Source organism: Nothobranchius furzeri, chromosome 14, assembly GCF_043380555.1.
Source record: "Nothobranchius furzeri strain GRZ-AD chromosome 14, NfurGRZ-RIMD1, whole genome shotgun sequence".
Lineage (NCBI taxonomy): Eukaryota > Metazoa > Chordata > Actinopteri > Cyprinodontiformes > Nothobranchiidae > Nothobranchius > Nothobranchius furzeri.
In genome coordinates, this window is record NC_091754.1 from 57511897 (window position 1) to 57535797 (window position 23901).

At 41.9% G+C, this 23901-nt stretch overlaps 1 protein-coding gene across 1 annotated transcript in view; it reads right to left on the bottom strand.

The window, feature by feature from the left end:
- LOC107380990 (collagen alpha-1(XXVIII) chain) overlaps positions 1 to 23901 on the bottom strand; it is a 70470-nt gene that overhangs the window by 42231 nt on the left and 4338 nt on the right. The window contains exons 3-11 of the mRNA XM_015952427.3: positions 22428 to 23002; positions 17548 to 17568; positions 17396 to 17458; positions 7618 to 7671; positions 7469 to 7513; positions 7289 to 7315; positions 6800 to 6844; positions 6662 to 6706; positions 543 to 596 (exon numbers count right to left, since the gene is read on the bottom strand). Of these exons, the coding sequence (XP_015807913.1) occupies positions 543 to 596; positions 6662 to 6706; positions 6800 to 6844; positions 7289 to 7315; positions 7469 to 7513; positions 7618 to 7671; positions 17396 to 17458; positions 17548 to 17568; positions 22428 to 23002 (929 nt within the window). The remainder of the gene's footprint in view (positions 1 to 542; positions 597 to 6661; positions 6707 to 6799; positions 6845 to 7288; positions 7316 to 7468; positions 7514 to 7617; positions 7672 to 17395; positions 17459 to 17547; positions 17569 to 22427; positions 23003 to 23901) is intronic.

Below are 23901 nucleotides of genomic sequence, written 5' to 3' on the forward strand. Positions count from 1 at the left end.
TGTAAAATAAGATTTTATGTTTGTCATTGGATTAGATAGTGCACCGGTGTCGATTGCAGAAGGATAATTGGCAACGTGCATTCATGGAGAGGTCCGTTGAGCTTTGGAAAGGGACAGAAAAGGGGTAAGCTGGGAGGTAAGAGCTGACACAGAAGAGGTCTCAACTGTCATCTGACAAGATGGGAACGAGACTAACTTCCCTTGAAAAAGAAATAGACACACTCTATTTTAATTTTAGTCCTTTTTTCTTAATAACAAGGTCCTGACAAGAAGCAGGACCCCAACTGCGTGTCTCCAGACAACGTTCTTGTCTCTAAGAAAGTTAGAACAACATGATTTAAGTCTTTATAGCCCAGCTGAGCTGGCACCATTTAGAGCTGCTCCACAGGGAGTTTTGTAATGGTGAATAATGGACAAACCAATATGGAACAAGAACTGTTTCAGGGAGTAAATACACAGGCTACCTGGAATTAGAAATGTTGGTTACATTCAGTATTTTAGTTCTCAGCAGCTGGTTTACGAAAGGAGCAAGCTGCACTCACCTTTTTACCCATCACACCTTCAGGTCCCACATCACCAGGTGGACCAGGCACTCCCTAAATGTGGGAAACACAACAAGAAACTTACCCGTGGTTACAAACAATGTAATAATAAACCATTGACGTACAAGGATGCCCCCAATTATTGAGAGATCTTCCTCTAAAAATGTTTATTTTAATCCGCAGAATTTACAATAGCATTGGTCCACCTGATCTAACATTTGCAGGTATAACAGCTTCAACTCTTCTAGGAAGGTTTGACCATCCATGACCATTCTTTCAAACATTTGTGCGTTCAGGCACTGAGGTTAGATGAGAAGGCCTAGCTTCAAGTCTCTGCTTTAATTTATATCAAAGGAGTTTTATCTCTGCTGCTAGAATCCTGATGCGCACAAATAGGAGGTTTCACATATCCCCCATCCTAAAGGAACTTCATTGGCTGCCTGTGTCTTTTAGGCTTAAGTTTAAAATTTTGGTTTGGGTTTTCAGGGCCCTGCAAGGACAAGCTCCCTCCTACATTAGAGAACTGATCCAGCCCTACACCCCTATGCGGGCTCTGAAGAGTGGGGATCTTAATGTGAGAGAATAGAGATGACCCCCTCTCTCTTTCTTTAATTTATTTGACTTCATTCCATTTCACTGCTAACCTTTTAGAAGTTGGTTATAGCTCGACTTCTCCCTGTGGACTGTTAATGAGTAAACGATGTAGTAACAACATTTCGCCACAAGGGGACACAACGAACACAGTGTGTACTGCTGCTGACAGGTTAATTCAGTGCTGTTTGACTGTTGGAGAAGACGCTGCTCATTGCGCTCTCGTCTGTGTTAACAGGTAAAACGGCACAAATAACACAATAACAGCAATGAAGGGGATTGGGTAGAAGTCCGGGGTAATGAGGGGAATGTTTGCCGTCTATCCCTGTATGTTTGTTTTGTAAAGTGTTAGTTTTATATGGTAGCGTGAATAAGCTAACAGCTAAGCTAACTTTACCAGTTGTACCAGGACTTAGTGATGCTGCTATAAATGTTGTGTGCTTGAAAGGAGTGAGCTGTATCTGACTTGTTTTAAGGTCAAGCTAAGGATGTGAATGTTTATGTTAAGTGTTAAACGGTTCAACGGTTAATTCAGTGTTGTTTGACTGTTGGAGAAGACGCTGCTCATTGCGCTCTCGTCTGTGTTAACAGCCAAAGATGGAATAAAACCCGCAACAAAACACACTGACTATTCATTCTTGTGTGCAACATTAATCTGCTTAAAGTTCCTCGCACTTACTATCGCACTAGAGGTGACTGTTCATTTGAAGCTGTAGCTCCTAAGCTCTGGAATAATCTACCCCTCACTCTGCGTTCTGTTGATTCTGTCGACAAGTTCGAGAGTGAGCTTAACCCCTCCTTTCCGCCGGAGCCGTCAGCAGCACGTTACCGCAGCAGCACGTCTTGCTCGCGTAAGCTGCTGCTTGGCCCTTCCCACGAGACGCGAAGCAGCAGGGGAGCAGCTGTCACCGACAGAGCAGGAAGTCACGCGACATTAGCAAAATCACGCGTGACTTTGTCAGTAGACACAACAACAAGCAGGAGAAAACTACAAAAGAAATCACGTTAACAATTAGCATAAACTCAACCGTCTTGCCCCAAAACCGCAGATACGTCACTCCATGCGTTATCCTTGACGTTGTCTTTATAAAAACTGAGACTGGGATCAAACAGGATTGGGTACTTCTCCACTTCAGTAATCAACCTTTCGCCGTCAATTATGGAAAAACAAAGGAGACCGCTAGCTAGGTGATAACTTTTTTTAAAGTAAAGCAACCGGAAGGCAGTACGTTTCTTTATTCTGAAAATCTAGGGAAGCTTTGCTCCATTTCCGCATCCGATTTCCTGTCTTTCCTTCCCCAAAAATGTTGAACTTGACCCGTTTCAGAGGCGTAGCGCGTAGAAAATAGAACCGGCGAGTGAGGGCCGCGACATGCTGCTCCTGAGACGCGGCCGACTCGCGCTGCTGACGGCTCCGGTGGAAAGCCGGGGTTAGACTCATTTATTTGTCCAGGCTTTCGTCTAGTTATTTTAGGGCTGTTATGTTTTCTGTGTGGTCTTGGCCTTTTATGATATGTTTTTATTTATTTTTATAAATTGTTTTTATTCACAGTTTTTAGTTTCTCATCTCTTGTTAAAACTTTTAAAATGTTGTCAAGCACCTTGTGGCTTATGCCTAGGAAAGGTGCTATACAAATAAAGTTTACTTACTTACTTATCAAATTGAACAGGGAGTCTACAAACAAGTCAAGTTCCTCCACAATCTCGTTTTCTTTTAACCCTTCCACTTTCCTATCAGGTGACCCCGCCAGGACAGTGGGTGGCTAAACAGGGTTTAAAGTTTATGCGTTGCCAGGGGTGAAGTGATGTACCTCTTAAAACATATTAAAGTAAAAAATAAAAATACACCAGAGGTCCATCTGATCCCATGCAAGAGGGTTAAAAAGTGTACAGTAGGGCAAAAAGGTAATTATTCAGCCTCCAATAGGGAGGCCTTAAATTTCATCATAGGTATACCTCAAATATTAAAGACAAAATAAGAAAAAAAAATCCAAAAATCCATCTTAATACTTTGTTACATGCCCTTTGTTGGCAATGACAGAGGTCAAACGTTTTCTGCAAGTCTTCACAAGGTTTTGACATATGGTTGCTGGTATTTTGGCCCATTTCTCCATACAGATCTCCTCTAGAGCAGTGATGTTTTGGGGCTGTCGCTGGGCAACACGGACGTTCAACTCCCTCTAAAGATTATCTTTGGGTTTGAGATCTGGAGACCGGCTAGGCCACTCCAGGACCTTGAAATGCTTCCTACGAAGCCACTCCTTCATTAAGGATTGGCTGCGTATGTATTAATTTATCAATTAGATGTGATAATTCCATTAAATATAAAACATCAATCTGATTGATCTTTGAGTGTTTAATCAGAAGATTTTAGTTTCTTTTACTTATCAGGGACCATGTACGGGTAACACACTTCATATTAATTCAGCTGAGTCAAGTATATCGTTTATAAAATGTATTTATTTCTGTTTTCCTAAACTAATGATTATACAGGACAAGGTATGAATGAAATAATGGAATGTGATGGATGAAGTGACTGAAAGTAGTGGGTGAAATGATGGAATGGAAGCTAGATGTTTTTAGCCTGGAAAGCCAGACTAAATAAATGTATTATTTAGTCTGGCCATGCTCCATTGACGGCTCTCGGTTGTGGGGCGGGTTCTACCGTTGTCTTTCAAATGATCTCCACATTCCATTGGACAATGAATGTGACATACTCTTGTTTCACTCTGTTGCATCATCCCACCCACCAGGCATATAGAGTGCCCTGATTGGCCCACAAAGCGATAAAGCTCTGTGATTTGTTCACTAAGCAGATAGAGCACTATGATTGGCCCACCATTATGGACCAATCACAGCTCTTTATGTGTTTGAAACCCCTCTAGAGAGCTGTGATTGGCTAGCCAGAGTCCTGGTAGGAGCTGCTGAGGTTCCAATGGAGCGTGCCTAGACCATTCTTTGCAAAGCAAGAATTTGGTCTAGTTCACTAGGCTAAGATGTTTTAGCAAAACCTTTCTTAAATATCTGAGAGAGTTTGTGGGGTCTGGGTTGTAAAATTAATTTGGCTGTATGTTTTTAGAAGCTAGAGATTTGTTTGTAAAACTATCCAATGCAATTAGTGCCGAGTCTACGCACAGTTGTGTGGAGATCCTCGTGCGATCCAGGGGGTCAAGAGGTCGGGATGGACACTGCCGATGGCGTGGACCTCTAGGTACCAGGAACTCATAGATTTACTCTGATACAACCGGTTTAGTCTCTCTTGTTTGGATGCCAGGCAGATGGGGTGTTTGTGTCTCTAAATTAAAAGTTAATTTCTGGTCATTTTGATGAAAACCTTGACCATTGGTACGCTACACCCGGGTGGTGTGTTTGGGACCATTGTCATGCTGAAAGACCCAGCCACGTTTCATCTCCAATGCACGAATCGGTCGTCCTGGTCCCTTTGCAAAAAAACAGCCTCAAAGCATGATGTTTCCACCCCCATGCTTTACAGTAAGAAAGGTGGTCTTTGGATGCAACTCGACATTCTTTTTTCTCCAAACATGATGAGTAGAGTTTTTACCAAGAAGTTGTATTTTGGTTTTATCTGACCATATGACACACTACTGGTCCTCTTCTGGATCATCCAAATGCTTTCTAGCAAACTTCAGACGGGCCTGCACATGTACTGGCTTAAGCAGGGGGACACGTCTGGCACAGCAGTATTTGAGTCCCTGGCAGCGTAGTGTATTACTGATGGTAGCCTTTGTAACTTTGGTCCCAGCTCTCTACAGGTCATTCACCTGGTCCCCCCGTGTAGTTCTAGGAGTTTTGCTCACTGGCGTTGAGATAATTTAGACCCCATGTTGGGGTGAGCTCTCGTGTGGAGCCCCTGATCAAGGGAGATCATCAGTGGTCTTGTATCTCTTCCACTTTCTAATATTTCCTCCCACAGTTGATTTCTTTACACCAAGCTGCAGACTACTAGCCTGGCAAGCCAGACTAAATAAATGTATTATTTAGTCTGGCAACGCTCCATTGACGGCTCTCGGTTATGGGGCGGGCTCTACCGTTGTCTTTCAAATGATCTCCGCATGCTACTGGACAATGAATGTGACATACTCTTGTTTCACTCTGTTGCATCATCCCACCCACCAGGCATAAAGAGTGCCCTGATTGGCCCACAAAGCGGATAAAGCTCTGTGATTTGTTCACTAAGCAGATAGAGCACTATGATTGGCCCACCATTATGGACCAATCACAGCTCTTGATGTGTTTGAAACCCCTCCAGAGAGCTGTGAATGGCCAGCGAGAATGCTGTTGGGGCTGCAGAGGTTCCAGTGGAGCGTTCCTAGACCAAACTTTGCAAAGCAAGAATTTGGACTAGTTCACTAGACTAGCAGACTACTGCAGATTTATTCTTCCCAGCCTGGTGCAGCTCTAGTTTTGTTTCTGGTGTCCTTTGACAGCTCTGTGATCTTGGCCATAGTGGAGTTGGGAATGTGACTGTTTGAGGTTGTGGACAGGTGTCTTCTATACTGAAAAACGAGTTTCAACAGGTGCTATTAATACAGGTAACAAGCGGAGGACAGAGGAGCCTCTTACAGAAGAAGTTACAGGTCTGTGACAGCCTGAAATATTGCTTGTTTGGGGAAGACCAAGTACTTATTTTCCACCACAATTAGATAATAAATCCTTTAAAAATCAGACAATGGGATTTTCTGGATTTCTTTTTCATGTTGTCTCTCATAGTTGAGGTATACCTATGATAAAAATTACAGGCCTCTCTCATCTTTTTAAGTGGGAGAACTTGTGCAATTGGAGGCTGACTTAATGCTTTTTTGCCTCATTGTAAGTCTGTATGTAGATGTTTTGAGGTGGCCGTAGACCTCCAGGTCCCTATTTCAGGCCACCATATTTAACTTATCATGTAACGGACCCTTCCTTCAGTGTTTACCTTTTTTGTAATCATGGTCAAAGCTGTATGTAAGAAATATCTTTTGTCAACATTTCAGTCGGTGCAGTCGTTAAATTGCACATGGCTGACTCAGATCGCTAGAATAAAACAACCGCACCAATTTAACTGGAAATACAAGACAAAGACGATAAATATTCAGCTTTTATATAATGCTTTTCTAGTCTCCTAGACCACTTAATGTGTTTTACATTACCCTGGTGGTGGTCGGAGGGACCGGTGGCGCCAGTGCTCGGCAGCCTCGCCGCTGTCAGTGCGCCCCAGGGCAGCTGTGGCTACATCGTAGCTCATCCCCGCCAGTGTGTGAATGTGTGTGAATGGATGAATGATACACTGCAGTGTAAAGCGCTTTGGAGTCCTTACTCTGAGAGGCGCTATACTAGTGCGGGTCATTTATCATTACAAATAACACCACTAGAACCATGTGAAGTGGAAAACCGGGATCAAACGCCAAACTTTTGATTGGCAGGCAACCTCCAATCTGGCTAAGCCAGGGTGTCAAAGTGCTGAATGTGTACTAAAACAGAATATCTTCATAGGCATTGATGGTCTAAAGAAGGAAGACGAACTGCACCTGATTTCCACGATTTCCTCTTGGGCCAACGGTACCTTCAGGACCCTAAAGAAAAGGAATACATGTTGATTAATTAGGTCCAACAGTAAAATGTCTATTTTGGTCTCAAGGTTTTACAACATTTAATCTCAAACGTACTGTGTCTCCTTTAATCCCAGGTGTGCCACACTCGCCCCTCTCTCCCTGTGAGAAAAACACAGTTTAGTGGAATCCTTTGCGTAGTGTCGATTAGCGTAATTTGCCTCTCACGATCAAATTCTATGGCATTTCTAAAATCAAGTTCATGACAAAGACTGTGGTCTCAGGGGGGCAATTTATCTTGGAACAATGGGTTTTCATGTCCCATCTGGAAGCTGCTTTGCAGACACTAATTCCATGGGATTTTACAGAATCATAGGGCTTTGAGGCTGGATTCCTAAAGATAAGTATATACAGATTCTTGCATGCAAGTTTGACATTAAACATAACGAAGGGCAACAAAACGCTACAATAAATCAAGCTTACAGCCCTACATCATGGCTGAAACTGATAATTGTACAGTGTCTCTTGCTTTTGAAGGTTTTCAAGACTGGGAAATGTTTGTTTAGGAAAACCAAAGAGGTATAAGAAAATAACCCTGTACAATACCTTCTCTCCTTTGTATCCTGGTTTTCCCTGTGTGTTAAAAACAGTTTTATTTGGACTGCAGGACACAGGCAAAAAAATAAAATAAAATAAAAAATACAGGTGCACAGATAACAGAAAAATATCAATTTAGTTGTTATTAATGAAAAAGGCATATCCACTTGAACAAGACCCTTGGATTACCTCTCCGCCTTCTCGACCTGGAAGTCCACTGAGACCACTTTCACCCTATGGAAACAATTGGATTTTACAATGTTTACATAGTTATCCATTGAAAAAAATGGACCATCAATAATGATAATAAACTAGTGGGTCTACTGAGTTGGCAGCACCTTCTGTCCTTTTGGACCAGGACTTCCATCCTCTCCAGGGCGACCCTTCTTGCCCTGTGGAGATTAAGATAGAAACTTTAAGATGAAAACAAATCTCAAAACCTTTTAAAAGTATTATTAATTTAAGTTGTTTGATACTCCTTCTGCATTTAATACTTTCTAACAGTGGTCCAAGTAAATCCACAATTTCAAATGTTGAAGGTTAACAAAGCAGTGACTTCTTTTGCAAATATTAGTTTTTCATTGAGTCTCCTTTTGAGATGTAGCTTTGAGATCAGCAGGGGGACAGATTGAGACAGAATGTCATGCATCTGTGACAGTGTGTGTCCTGTCACTGTGACCTGATTGATCATGCGCCCTGGCTACTTGGACAATGGAGATCTCTGTTTGGCTGACTGGTTAGCGCACGTGACTTTCTCCTGGGGGTCTGGGGATTGAATCCCGATTGGACAATTTTTTAAAAATCTGCCACAGATCTCTCTGAATAACTCACAACATTGACGGCTTCAGCAACGCTGTGCCACTCCGTGGATTTTCTCTTATTTGTTTTGCAAAATAACTTCCTTTCATTTCTCCACCTCACCCACAGGCACCTCAATTTCTGCTTCTGTGAAATTGCACTTCCTTGATCTGCCTTGATCTACGGTCGCCATCGTCATTGGTGGAGCGCTGCAACAGCCGGCTTATGTATATGCATGAGATCCACAAGGCACTTTGCATTGACTATTTATGGCAGGAAGTGGGCGTGGTGAGGGTGGGTTGTGACTAAAATGCAGCTGAGAACATTTGTAGATAGTTTCTGATTTATGAAGCGGAGATTGCGTGCAGTTGTGTGTACTCCATGTTTGATAGATCACAAACCAACTTGACGTAAGTTTATTTATTTTGCTGAGCTTAAGTACGGTTTTAGTAAGGATTCTACGCAATGTTTGATAAATGAGACCCCTGATATTTAATGGTGCTGATGCTGCATGTCTCCCAATGTGGATGATGTACTCTGTTCAGTGGGACAGAGGAAGGTGTTTGCATGTAGACATCTGTATAAGATAGTCATAGTTTCAGAGTTGTCCTATAAATCCAGTCTTTATACTTAATTTTTGTTCCCGAGTCATCACTCTTTCTATTTGTCATCAGCCCACCTGAACCATGCCTAATTGTCTCCTTGTCTCACTTGCGTGCTGCGTTATTCAATTCTCCTCGGTCTCTGCCTCCTCCATACCATTCCTGTGCCAAAAGGGATCCAACGTTCCAACTATGTTCTTGTTTTGCCCCCAAGTTTCTGACCACTTTCATGTCCCAGGATTATTCTTGCCTTACCTTACTTAATGTGGATCTTTACTAGGGCTTGTATCAGCTATTCGACTAGTCGACTTCACTGCTCTGTAGGGAAATTTTATGCCTTTCATAGACTAGTCGCTGTCACGTTATTATGACCAACAAGATTGAGTATTCGGAAAAGACAGCAGGTGATGAGCCCCTGCGCATTGGGATGCGCCGCGCTGTGTCAGAGCGTCAATATCTGACGCCCTCCTAAAATGGACATTTGACCGAATTGTGACTTTTACCCTCTTGCAATTTAACCTTTCCCACACCCCCATCCTAACCTTAACCAGCTTGCGCATGCAAAGCTCTGATTGTTGACGCGCTCCAGACATCTGCGTCCTGAGCACTGCTATTCTTTTTATGAATGACCCTTGCTTGATTAGTGACAATGTTTTAGGATTGGGGATTTTTAGTTGTTGTTGAGTTTTCCCGTGTCTGTGTCTGGAGTGAGGATTTGTAAGCGGTTTCCATTGTTCTGAACTATCACACAGATTTTTGATCAGCTTATTTTCTGTTTACGCTCACTGCTGTGGTGTGGCTTAATTTCGAAGTTCTGAGCAATAATCACTGAAACTATAAACCCAGTCAGGTTTTCTAACACAGATACTTTATGAACACACATCCAAGAGATTTATAATCAATCTCTAAATGTTTAATATTAGCAGAGGTGTGACCAAATCACTGCTTTGCAAGTCACAAGTCTTTCCAGTCAAATCCAAGTCAAAGACAGCCAAGTCCAAGTCGAGTCCAAAGACGATGAGAACGGGAGAAGGAGCTCCCCAATGTCCTGCCGGTACAGACCCAGTTGGACACATCATGAACTCCTGGAAACAGTGGAACTTGATCTGTTTATCTCAGCTGTCTGTGGAAGACTCTGAAGATGTGTGGATATTCGTGGTGTTGGTGTCAGGTTTCCTGCTTATTGGCCTTGGAGGCTACCTGGCTTACCAGAAAATTAACGAGCTGTCGAGGAATATTGGCCTGATCCCGGAGCTCAGAGATGGTTTTCACCGTGCTGTGAATTCACAGACTCACATAATTGTCAAGATGAATCGTAAGCTTGGGACTTTGGTGGAGATTCATTCTTTGGCACAAAAGATGGATGCCATCAAAGAGAGAGTGGATGAATCAGCAGGGACTGGGATAGATTAACGTCCATTATTGGGATTCTGAGAGGTTGAGGACCAACAAACTGTAAGACAGAGAGGAAATGATCTCTGTCTGGCCCCCAAACAATTTCTAATCGCAATCTGGCGCCCTTGAGCCTGCAAGGCTACAACAAAAACTCCCCCCTCAGAAGATATGTGGAATGTGCCGTCGCTATGGCAGCTAAACTCTGCCTCCTTTCCCAGCCTGGGCGGGACAGCGTGAAGGCCACTGGAGCGTCCAGGGTCACTGCAACCCTCCAACCCTTAATGCTCCTCCCCCTATCCACACTGAGGTGAAATGCGCTGCTTATCGTGGCTGCAGAAACTGAAGTGGGGATAGTCCCAACCCACCACCCCACCTAGTGGACACTTATGTTGTGTTGTCTGAAGTCTGTTGCATATCTGTCTGAGGTGTTTTTTTGCATAGCAAAGCTGCCCTCCTGGTGGAGGGTAACTCTGAAGTGCCTTTTTTTCCCTCCACCTGAACCTCATGTAACCCTCTTATCCAGGGGTGGGCAGTCCCAGTCCTCGAGGGCCGCTGTCCAGCAGGTTTTACTTGTTTCTCTGCTTAAACACACCTGGTTTGAATCTACTAGTTATTAACAGGCTGCTGCAGAGCCCGATGAGCTGCAGAACAGGTGATTCGTCCAGGAATCAGGTGTGTTGGGGCAGGTAAACAACTAAAATCTGCTGGATAGCGGCCCTCGAGGACCAGGATTGCCCACCCCTGCTCTTATCTCTATTAAGGTAGCGTGACTCAGGGTCGCGAATGACCACAGTCACCAATTCTTGTCATGTGCCTTGCCCATGTATGTCTGATCTATGAATTGTGTGTACTGAAACTCTAATTTCCCTCTGGGATTGATAAAGTATCTTTGATTTGATTGGTTTGAAGTTAATGATGTGGAAATCAAAGTCAAGTCCAAGTCCTTAACTTTGAATTTTCAGGTCATAATCGAGTCATCTGTCCAACTTCAATTTAATGACAATGATAATAAATAAATTCCAGAAATAAAGCTTCATTTATTTGTTCAAACAAGCAGAAAGTGCAACTGAAACTGATTATAAACAAAGTGCTGCTGCATTTAGCAGTAAATCAAACCCAGTACAAAGAATGATTTATGATTTTTGTTCATGTCGTGTCACTTTTGCGCTAAAAATATCATATATGCTCAAGTCATCATCAAGTCAACAGATGCATGTCGATTCAAGTCGCAAGGCATTGGCGTTCAAGTCCGAGTCAAGTCATAGGTCTTTATAGATTTATTCAAGTCAACTCAGAAGTTACTAAAATAATAACTCGACTCTGACTTGAGTCCAAGTCATGCGACTCAAGTCCACACCTCTTGATATTAGACTGCAAGGTTTAGAAATATGGAGAAAATGTCCCTTAAAACAATTTTGTAATGAAGAAAATAATTTACAAGGCCAGTAGGGGAATAACAATATTTGCATGTACTGCCATGAGATTTAGAATTTTGGAATATTGTTTTAATTTTCTACCGGTTTCCTTCAACATAGCATGAACAAACCACTTTGGCCAATGTCGCCAAAATAAAATAAAACGTCAAAATGTCCCTGCAGGTCATGCAAATTCCAATACATTTGCACACTTGATATTTGACAATTCATGGTTCGCTTGACAAATTTTGACAATATTTCTGCCGAAGGTCCACCAAGAAGCCCTTTCTGATGAAATTGACCATAGGATTCTATAGGACATTGGCTGTGAATGCCACTGCTCCTGCTGCTTTCAGATAATTCTGGACAATAAAATAACCATTCCAATCAGTCGCTCTTCAGTACCAAATGTAAGACCTTTGAGCCTGTGATGAATAACCACAGAGTTTGGAATTTAACGAGTCAGATATTTCCTTATGAGTATAACCAGACGCTGCTTGGGTCTTCGATATGTCTTTGAGCACTTTTTTGTAAGTAGTTCTTCTCTCTGCTTGTCCCTGTCCCTGCTCCTGATGTAAAACAGCTTTTGTTCCGCGGGTTAGGCTTATGGGGGTAATTATTTTCCTCTCATTCAGCAAAAAACAAACAAACTTCAAAGCAAAAAGAATTTACTTTGTATGATTGGGGCTGACCTTCTGTGTAATAAAAGGCACATCCGTACGACATGCTTGGCAGACAACGAAAGTCCAGCTCTAACTTATTTTTAATCTGCCCAGCACGTCCTCAGACAGTCCCGGGTGGCTGGATTCCTTCAGCAGATGTGACTCTGCTGGTTTCCCATGTAAATATGTGTTTGGACCTGTTCTCAATAAACAGCAAGAAGAACGTGAGGTATTTGCTTTACTCTCACTGCTGCAGGGAATCGGGGCTTCTCAAAAACCACACAAACGACTGAACCCTGCAATTATGTAGCCTGTAGGATCCTTCGTCTGCTGTATCCTCAGTAGTGTCTATAAAGGAGACTGTTAGTAAGGCATTAAAACAATACAAGTGAATAGTTTCAAAAGTGATTATAACTGTCATTTTGAAAAATTGTTAAAATAAATAAACTGACAGTTGCAAAAATATTTGGGGGTCTCAAAATGATATTCTCAATGTCAGGATAATTTAACGGAATATTCACAGTCTGCAAAACAAGCTTTAAAACCTTTTTTCATGCCTCGCAACGCTCAAGCATAATATAGCTGTAAATATTTTGAGGAAATAAAAAATATATAGAAAAAAATCTCTCACGGACATCGGCGGGACACGTCGCTCAACTTATACAGAACACACCCCACCATCACCAATTCACACCCATGGTGATTCCTTTGAGGTAGACGGCTCTCGCATGAACGGCACCCTTTCAAAGAGTGATAAGTCCCATCACTAATAATGAAGTGATTCAGTTGCATTTGTCTAAAAACGTCAGACACTAACAGACATTGCTACCACTTCCATTTTAGGACAAACTACCAGAGTCCCAAAACGAAAAATGTCTTTTGAAGCCGTGGACAACAAAAGATGATTGTACTAGTGATGTGACGTTCACGAACAAATCAAATCTTTTGAATGAGTCTTCAAAGTGAACGAGGAGAGCCGAGTCTCTGTAGGGAGCCGTTCATCTTGTCTTCCAGTTAGCGATGGGTACCGAATTCGGTACTTTTTAAGGTACCGACCGAATTCCATAGTACCGACTGAGCACCAATTCACGTCATTTGAAACAGTGCCTCATTTCGGTACACGTCCTTCTTAATGAGAACTTGCCTTGACAGCTGTTCACGCGCAAGAGCGTTATGCCGTCGGTCGCTGCAAGCGAGTTGTAAACAGAGCAGCATGGTAGAAAGAACAAAAGCTAAAGCTTGGGTCCACTTCACTAAATGTGATGGGTAACTGGGTGATGATGAAACCAGCGACAACGAACTAAGTGAGACATCCTCATCTTAATCTGCTCTGGTAGGTAAATAAAATGTTTAAGATAACGTTAGCTTGATATGTTAGCTTCCGTTTCGCTAATTGTGCATTTGCTTTCTCCTCGGAACTCCGAATTTTTGACTAGAAGAACATGATCGCGCTCTAAAGTTTGGCTTCACTTTACTAAATGCGACGGGTGATTGGGTGAAGATGAAACCAGCGACAACGATCTAAGTGTGAGGCATCATCGTTTTAATCTGCTCCAGCAGCTAAATAAACTGTTCAAGATAACGTTAGCTTGAAATGTTAGCTTTCTCCTCGGAAATTCTAACTTCCCAGTTGGAAATATCAAATGAAAAAGGACGGCAAAAGGAATGAAGATACACAGTAAATTTAGTTCACAGTAAAGATGTTTGCTTCAGTTTAATTATCAGCTTATAAAACTACAAGGACGATGTTAAAATACAAACAGTTGTATGTTATTTATAGTGATATTTATCAAATATGGTTATATATTGAGAAAAATGTATACTTAATTATAAAAGAGAATTAAAATATTAAACACAAAAGTATCTAAAATTGGTACCGTTAAGTACTGGTATCGATTCCTAGGTACCGAGAATTAGTACCGAATCGATTCAAATGTCAAAAGTACCATCCCTACTTCCGGTAAAAAAAACCTCCCCCGAAATTGGTAAAGCGCACCCACTCAAACCCCACCCACCTCTGTGACGGACGTAGGACGAACGCTAACCAACTCCGTGCGCCCTCACAGACACCGCAGGAACATGTTGCTGTTAAGCCCCGCTCTCTTGGCTTCACTTCGTTCAAAGGAGCATGTCTTTTGAACGGCTTTTTGAGATAAACGACTGACTAATGAATGGCTCCCATGAAAGACCCATAAATCCCATCACTAGTTTGTACCTAGAAAATGACGACTGGTGTTAAGCGCTTTCTCATTTACTCTGGAAAAGAGCGAGTTCTAGTTTCCGGCAAACATGGCCCAGGGATGATAGCCGAAAAAAGGGGTGAGAGTTCTGGGACTATGTTTGTGTTGAAAAGCTAGATTTGCCGCTGCAGCTTTAATTTCTGTATAGGCAAACTTTTAGGAAGCTACTATATATATATATATATATATATATATATATATATATATATATTAAATTTTATTCATTTATTTTTTTAGAGAAAAGCGAAGAAGAAAACATTGCATCTTGTGAACATAAAGTGCCTTGAAAACAAAAACTTTTTCATCTGACCAACTTCATCATTTTGAATGTAAAAAAGTACATTTTATTTTATAGTGAAGAAACTATGAAAAAAATTTTTTTTCTAAACTATTTTATAAAAAACTCTGGACGGAACAAAAAACCATTTAAGTTGCTTGTTACCATTTTTTGTGAAAGGGCTTGCAAACAGCTATTCTCATCCATAAAACTTTCCATTATTTCCATGTTAGCTAAATATGCTAAGGCTTTTTCATGAATGCGAGCCTGCAGAGAGCATTCCAGAAGTAGCATGTAATCACAAGTAAAAAAGACCAAATCCATGGCTTCTTGGCCAGCAGGTTTTCTAAAATCATATTTTAGCTTTTGGGTATAGGGTATACCCAAATTTGGGTATGGAACCTAAGTCACGCCCATCTACTTCTGGACCATGGGTCCCTGGAAGAACAAAAAAATGAATGCAAGTCAATGGGACTATAAACGCTATTTTCTAATTCCGCTTGTTTTGTGCCATAGATTTCACATATGATGTCCGTGAATTTTAAAGATACATTTTGATACCAAGAAAGTGTTTATTTTCAAACAGGGGGAAACGTGATTTTAGGTTTTGTGTGAAAATAAGTCCAGGACTACAAATGCGCTTCATGAACGTGACGTCATTGAACCAGACACGGAAAAAACTGAAGGAAAATGGCTGTAAGTTGAGCAAACTCCCCACAGGAGGAAAGAACCACCATAAATCTGGCCATTTGGTAAGTAGCAGCTATGCTAGGGGAGAGAAGATTATGTGGTGGCATATGCAAGATATGCAACGTGCCGATTTCTGGTGTGTAGTCATACTAATTACGAACTTTTACAAGCTGATAAATCTCAAAGTATGTGACTGGCATGGTCGAAACACCCATCATTACTTTTCATTGAAATTGTAGTACAGCATATGTGCGATCCAGGGCGTAAGGCAAAGCGGATTAGAAAATAGCGTTTTTAGCACCGTTGACTTGCTTTCATTTTTTCATTCTTCCGGGACCCATGAGCCGACCGGAAAGGGAGGAGACTTACGCCGGGGACACACCGGCCGCGGAAGCGCCGCGAAGCGCCTAGAAGCGAATCGCTCACGAAATTCGGCCGCTGCTCGCCGCTCCTCAGTTCAGATCAGACGCGCCCCAGTCGAGGCGCGCCTCGGCTCAGCTGTAGTTTTTCTTTTAAACACTTGGTGTCCTCCATTTCCTCTCTGCCTTTTCTCAGCTCTTTTCCTACGTTTGAGTGTTTGTGCGCGTGCGCGCGTGTGTGTGTGTGAACCTATGGTATGAGTTGTTTCTGCCAGTTGAATCTCTTGGAACCCGCTCCAATTCTGCAGCTGTATCCTAGCAGTTTCTTCCGACATGGGTACGTAAATAATCATGTTTTTCGGGGGTCGTACAGCTCCTTGTGTTTCTCAACTTCCATAATTAATTTAAAGTCATCCATCCTAACTGCTTGCCTCAGACTTTCTGCCTCTCTGTCCTGTTTGCTCCGGTGAAAAGACACCCAAAACCACTCCCCCCTTCACGTGGTCACACACGCACACAAGTTCGATGTGTGTGTATGTGTGTGTGCGTGTTCGTGTGGTTTTTCTGCAGTGTCTGTTTACGAACACATTTGACTATTGCGGAATTTTATTTTGAAATGCTTTATTTTGTTAACTTTACCGGCCTGCCTCTTATGTCTACGTTTGACTTCCTGCCAGAATTGACGCGATTCACCCGCGGCTCGCGAAAAAAATAGAGCCAACGCCGAAATGATCGCTGCATGGCGCGGGCTGGAGCGCCGGCGCGCGCCGGCGCGAGGCGATTCGCGGCGCTTCGGCGGCCCATGTGGTCTATAGAATAGCTTAACAAGGGCGCCGAATGAAGGCGGTCCCATTTTCGCGGCGCTTCCGCGGCGCTTCCGCGGCCAGTGTGTCCCCGGCCTTAGGCTCCCTATAGCAGTCATTTTCAAAACAAACAAGTCTCTCTCTCTCTCTCTCTCTCTCTCTCTCTCTCACTCACTCACTCACTCACTCACTCACTCACTCACTCACTCACTCACTCACTCACACACACACACACACACACACATTTTGTGAGTTTCATGCTGGTTGCTAGCTACGGATCAGCAAGAGAAGATTTTAGATGACGAGTCAAGATGAGTTATAAACAATAAGTAGATTGATACATTTCACTGTATTATCTAGTTGTTAACTGAAACAGAAGCTTGAGATATTTTTAGGGCTGACTTTGTTTCCAATTCACCGTTAGCATTGTTAGCTCAATGTTAGCCTCTAGCCTGCTTTTTCCAATATTAGAGTAAAATACAAAGGTGCCAGGGCTTCTTCTTCTTAGGGGTACAAGAAATAACTTTTGGGTCACTCTTGTTACTAGATTAGGATTTTAACAAAACAGTGCTGCTTTTTGCTGGCCAGTGTTGAATTACAAATGCAGCACAGACTCGGCAACCCCATGGGCTCACAGATTGTAAACAGTGACTACACTCAGCTTTTTTAAAAGGAGAAAACCCGGCCACCTCCCAGCTGGTTGAGAAGAAAATCGATTTCAGTGTAACCTTCCTTCCAACATGAGACATTAGTCTGATTTGTGATCATTTCACGGGTAAAATTCGTACTACTGCGTACCTTTAAAGAACAGAAACTCGAAAGACTAAAAACATGCATATGGAGGCAAGAAAATATGTCTTGTAAATAAAACTTACGGCAGGGCCACTTGGTCCTCTTTCACCCTTCTCACATACACACTTGCTCTGGGCCAGGGGACACTTGAAACACAAGAAAACATGAGTGAGTCAGGCCATATGGAAGAACAAAAACCAAAATAATTGCAAAAGCCGGCCGTCTGGATACGCACCCCATCATCTGCCAGCGCTGTCTGTGGGGCAAAAAACACATCAACATCAAGATGATTGTACAGATACTCCATATGGTCAGTTTTAGCCTGTACTCTACACATCTAAAAACATTGATTATACTTGTATATCAGAAGATCAAGACAAGTGCACTGCCACACACGTGCTCAGCTGGTCAGGCTTGGTTGTTGCGATAATTGAAGTCCACTCAAAATGTGCTTTTGAGTCAATCAGCCATTTTTTCTTCTCCTTGGAAAAGACAGAGGTCTTACAGATGGTTCCATGTAACAAACCATCTGGCGCATCAGGTTCTTCCTCATGTAAAACACATCTGGCCAGAGCTCTGATTTTCACGGTTGTTCTTTGTCTCCAAGCCAACACTACTTAGACAAAAACAACCAACATGGATTGATTTGTAACACTTTTCCATATCTGGGGGGGATTGGAATTTAGCCAGATGAATATTAAGATGGAAGACGACGATGTCTTGACTGGGGTGGAGTAAACGCTTATGACACACAGATGCTGCTTTCTCATGAGGAAATTACCTTTAAGTTGCACTCCTTGCATGCCAACAGTACAATCTCTGCGAGAGCCAATGCTCAGTCACCTTTAAAGATTTTCATTCATCTTGTTTAGATGCATACCACGTGTGTCAACACTTGAGCTCCAGTTTGAAGTTGTATTTGAAGGCTTTGTCAGATGATGTTGCGTGCGTGCCTGTTCTCAACCGGACTCCGCCGCTTACTTCACCCGATTTTCCAACAAAGACTTTTTAATCCGGAACATGTGTGCTGACATGAAGTCAAGGATGTTGCTGAGCAACACACATTCTAATTATTGTGCAAGTAGCTTATAAAGGTAACCACAGGCATCAAAGTCAACGTACAGAATTGATAGAGACAACAAACAGGCCTAGACTGGGGGTTTGGCCATTATAAAGCATGATTTGTGGAAAAGTATTAAAAAATTACTTTGCTGAATGTAGAAGGCTTCCTGACTGATATTTATTTAGAAAAACAACAGGACTTAGCTAATGAGCTCATCTAAAACTGAAGTGTACTTAAGGCTCCCAGGAACAGGAATTAAGTTTCTTGATTTAAAATTTCTTTAAAGGTGTGGTTCACTCGTTTAATCAGTACATTTGCAGTGGTCTTTAGTAGAAATGAAGCTCTGGTGTGCCTGTGTCAGGCACGTGGCCAGATGAGGCCCGCGAGAGATTCAAGTGTCTTGAAATAGGTCTATGGCGCTTCAAAGTGCGCATTGGCTATGAACTACATTTCCCATAATGCATGGTGATCGTGTTCCCACTGCAGTGACTCGCCACTAGGTTGCAGTGTATCCACTTGCGTGTTTAATTAATGCCACAAGTGAAAATAACTCCACACATTATCCCAAAATGTCCAGGAAGAGAAAGACTGATGCAGAAGGAAGGCGTTTCAACAAAGATGGAACATGTTGATGCTTCAAGGAGAAAAACCGGTGTGTCTTTACAGCCATTAGCATCCATGCTACTAGCATCAGCGTCTGCAGCGTTACCTCCTCTGCCTCGGACAAACTGAAAACACTCCTCTTACTCAGTGCTGACTTTATTCAGCAATTAGCTGACTTTGAAGCCCCTGAAATGGGTTTTAACAGCTCAGTAATGCTTGCTGCTGACATAGAAAGCACACCGACCAACTTCCAGACCAAGATGAGTTTAGTGACTTGAGCGTGTTGCTAAACACGCTCACAACACGCTCAAGTTAGTATGGTGGCTGCTGCAGCTTTTATCCCCCTCCCCAACACAACTGCGTGATCCAGATGCTCTCCATGTCCAGCAGCACAAACCTGTGTGAGCAACTGTTTCTCACTGATGAACTCCTTCCTCAGAGCCCAAACCCACAGGTGCAGGTCTGGCTGGAACAGGTGAGCATCACAGGAAATCAGAGCGGAGAAAACTGGGATTGAATTATTTAGCTTTTATTAACCTTTTCTGCTCCAAAGCATGAAAGTTATTAGGTGAGATATTAAATTTTCATTTAAGAGAATTACTATTTTTTATTTATGTTGTTGGCCTGTGCAAATAAATTAAACCTACTTTAAAACAGGACAGATTACAGATAGAAGAATAGAAATGGAAATAAAATGGAAAATCCCTTTATTGTCCGTGAGTGGGGAAAGCTTGGTGTCACGGCAGCAATAACATTCATTACAGGAGCAACAAAGGAGAGTAAAAAATAAAGAATAAACAAGAAAACAAAATAGAAACACTTAATAGATTCAAAAGATAAAAAATAAGAAGAAATGCTGAATATATACTGATTTTAAGGAATAAAATATTTTGTAAAAATTGAGACATAAGTAACAAATACCACTGATGCGTGCTTAATTTAAAATCGACTTGCTCATGTGTAATTTGGTTATTCCACATTCAGCGTTACTGCAAAAAGAAGTTTGTTTCCAAATTAAAAGGTTCAACCGTTCATGTCTGTAGATAAAGGAAAATGTGCACATTTGCCGTTACTTTTTAAAAAATATTGAGTTTGGCCCACAACTTCGTCCCATTTTGGCCCAGTGTGAATTTGAGTTCGACACCCCTGATCTAGAGGGATGCCAGATCAGAGAGCTTCAGACAGCAGCATTTGGAGTCCTACTTCCTGATGTTTGGATATCTCACCTCTGATTGGATAGCAGCAATGCAACTCTACATTTCACTCTGTTTACCTTGCAACATTGATGTTTCATCTTTATAAATAACACAAAGCCTGGAGGTGCTTCTACCGTGTGGTGGACCTGCTAATGCTAACGGTTAGCTTAAACTAGCCGGGATGTTACCTGCTGTTTCCTGGGTGCTAAAACAACTACAGCCTTCCCCGTCGTGAGTCAAAATGGGCGAGTCCATGAACGTTAAGTGACAGTGTGACGTAACTCTGTCCAGCTTTTCAAATCCTAGAGTTTCACCGTCTATTTACTATCAGAAGCTAATGCAGGAGATAGGTGTTGCAGACTATTTTGATGTTCAGCCTGCATGAAAAACTCTATATAAATAATAATTAAAATGGTTTTTCAGTGTTCCTCCCCTTTAAAGGAAGTTGGACTTGATTGATTACTAAATACATAATTATTAAACATAACTCTTATTGAGAAAAATCAACAATTCACTGCAGTCTCTTGCAATACTGGCAATGCAATAAACTTTCTATATAACATGTAGACATAATTTTAAACAAGTGTTAAAGAAAACATTTAGACAAGCTACTGATTTGAGAGGTTACTGCAAACAATCTAAGTTGGCGGTGTTCATAGAGGAGCTGTTAGCATAGCAGCAGGTGTGCATTAGGGATGCAATAAGCCAAGAAGTCATAGCAGCGACTGGTATCAGCAGCAGACGTGAGAGGAAGTACTTATTGGCTGCATGAAGAAAGTAATATTAATACTAACATTTGCAAGATATCAGTCTACATAATGACTTTCTGAGGCTTCCATCTGCCATAAATTTCTGCCCTCTGGTAAAAAGCAATTATCAAACACAAGCAATTTCACAAGTGATGTAAGTGCCAATGAGAGGATGTTGGTTCTGGGTGTTTACGCGCGAGTCTGAGCGTGTACATGGAAAACACGTTATGTCTCCTTGATAAAACTGTAGATGGAGGGAGAATTTGCCAGCTGCTTTGAAAATAAGATTCCTATTAACTGTTTTGTCGGACTTGAACTAAACGTTTTTGTCTTAATGAGGCCGCTCGGCGGCTAGGGAGGGTTTCAGTAGAGAGCGACGACTGACATTTCAGAGTGGAAATGAAATGCTGCGTAAGGTTAGGGTTAGGGCTAAAAAGGTTGAGCGTTATTTTAACAAAAAAAACAAGGGAATGACAAACATGACCGTGGATAGACAGACTAGTATTAGCCTCAGGAATTACTCTATTCCAGGGATAGGCAACCCTGGTCCTGGAGTGCTGCTATCCGTCTTGGTTTAGATGTGTTACTGTTCCAGCACAGCTGACTTTAATCAGTAGGTGATTAACAGGCTTCTGCAGAGCTTGGTGAACAAGTGAATCAACCATTCACTTATGTGTGCTGGAGATAAAACATGCTGGTTGTCGACCGTCACTCCTGGACCAGGATTGCAGGTTGCATTTCTAACCCTTGGTATGCGGTTTAAATACCAATAAGGACCACATGGGGGCATGGTGGGAGGGTGGCTCGCCATTTCAAGTGCTAAGCCAAACAGAGTTGGTGACTTTAGTAATTTTAAAGTGGTTTTAACCAAAAGCTTTATTTATCTTTGGACATTGGCTCCTGTTCACTGTTCCAGCCTTTGAAGCTGACGTAAATCCGAGAAAAAGGTTCACATTTATTGTTTAAACTTCTGGCCTTAGACCAGGGGTCTATGACTTTTACAATCTAAAGAGCCATTATTCTCTTTAGTCCACCTAAATGAAAATTGCGTATAGTAGCAACAATCATCCCTGAGAAATATCCATGGCAAAGGATTTGGGCTACTGAGAAAAAGTGATTGTTTTCTCTAAATTCTTAGAATAACACGAGAATCCTGCAAAAACCATAAGATTCAAATCTGAAGGACCAGAACTTTCAGATCGGATGTTTAGAGCATTTAGTCAGAATTCTCCTTATAATAAACTGAGACTTCTGTTTACGTCTTCCTTCAGCACCCACTTGTATAGTTTCCCTTGTTTTTAAGGACATACCATGATGTATGTCAGTAGGGTAGGAAAAAATATTAGTACTAACACTGAAGAAGCTGGCAATATCTAAATAAACGTTGGCTAAACAAGCCAAACAAATCTGGTTCCTTGGAGTTAAACATTGTAGGAACAAAGACAGTCATAAGAATTTAGCAAGCAATCTCCAAAATTAGCAAGTGAGATTATGTTTTACTTACAATCTCCTTAATGACTTTGTCCACAATGCCTACATCTTGCAAGTTGTGAAGGTAGCGTGAAGCTGGGGAACTAGCAATTAGCCGTAGTTGTGCAACATTGGCAGGCTCGTTGGCTTCACGTGTGATTCCTATCGTGAAAAACCGCACACCCTGGTTCTTTGCATCAGCCAAGGCTGAAAATATGTCTGGGTTCCTTGGGTGTGAGATGCCGTCAAAGAGTAGAATGGCCACCTTGATGCTGCTGGTATCGGACTCTTCCAAGTAAATGCGGGTCAGGTTGGTGATGGCGTAGGTGGTGTAGGTGCCATGGCCGATGTATACAATGGGGGCAATTTGAGCCTTGAAGTTTTCGATGCCCCTCCATTGTCTGAAGGTCTGCTCTATGATGACATGGCTGCTGTACTGCAGGAGGGCCGCACGTGAGCTGAGGCCTCGGCCGGTCTGGAGCTGGAGGCCTTGCAGCCGGTCCATCACGTTTGAGGCAAAGCGTTTCTCCTGGTCGTGGTTGTCCTTCGCGCTCTCTGAGCTGTCGATCAGAAAGGCCAACTCTAAGCTGCAGTCCTCGTCAACCAGAGCTGGCAAGAGAAGAATTAGCAGCTTTAAACATTTGAAATGTGATCAACTTGCAAAGACCTAATTTGAACGTTCTGCAGAGGTGGTCTGGACCGACAGGCTCAATAGAGACAAGATCTGCATTTCCATGAGGTGTTGACTGTTTGCTGGGACTGTATCAATTCAGTTTTTTTTATGTTATTTCAAATATTTTCAAATATAAGTTTTAAGTTCAGCTAAAGCCTTTTTGTCCTTTGTAAATGCTACATTTAGGTTATGTAAAAGATTTTTGGAAGTGCAATTATAAGGACTCCCTTTGATGCCAGTGATAAAATAAGAAAATATGGAGTGATCAAGCTTACCATAACCATTTTATTTCAGATACAATTTATTTGGTATTTTTTTCTAGTTCCTCTGCTTTTATTTTCTAAACCAAACATTGTTGTTACTACCCCTGATTATCTATGACTATAATACCAGGAGGAAACACGTGATCATAAATAAAAGATGACATTCTTTTTTCCTTTAGAAATCAGGCTGAGATACCATTAATCCATGAAAGAAGCCAAAATTATAAAAGATTTTTTTTCTATTTTAAACTATTAAACCATTGATACCTGGAAAATGAAACAATAGTAGAAAAAAATTAAACAGAACTATATCATTGTCCAATGGTAATAAAACACTTATAATGAATCGTTTTATTTTATAGACAAATAAAATTGAGCCTTGCCACCTGTGGATCCTCCACCAGAGGGCAGTAGACATGTATTGAACATGATACTACAGGTTCCTGATGAAGGTACTAATCCTGATCCTTAATCTGGATGCTTTAAAGCCGTAATGGTTTGGTGGGAATTTAAAACAATGGTCTACCAGAGGTTATTGGACAGGGTTGATCTTAAGAAGGGTACAGTCACGT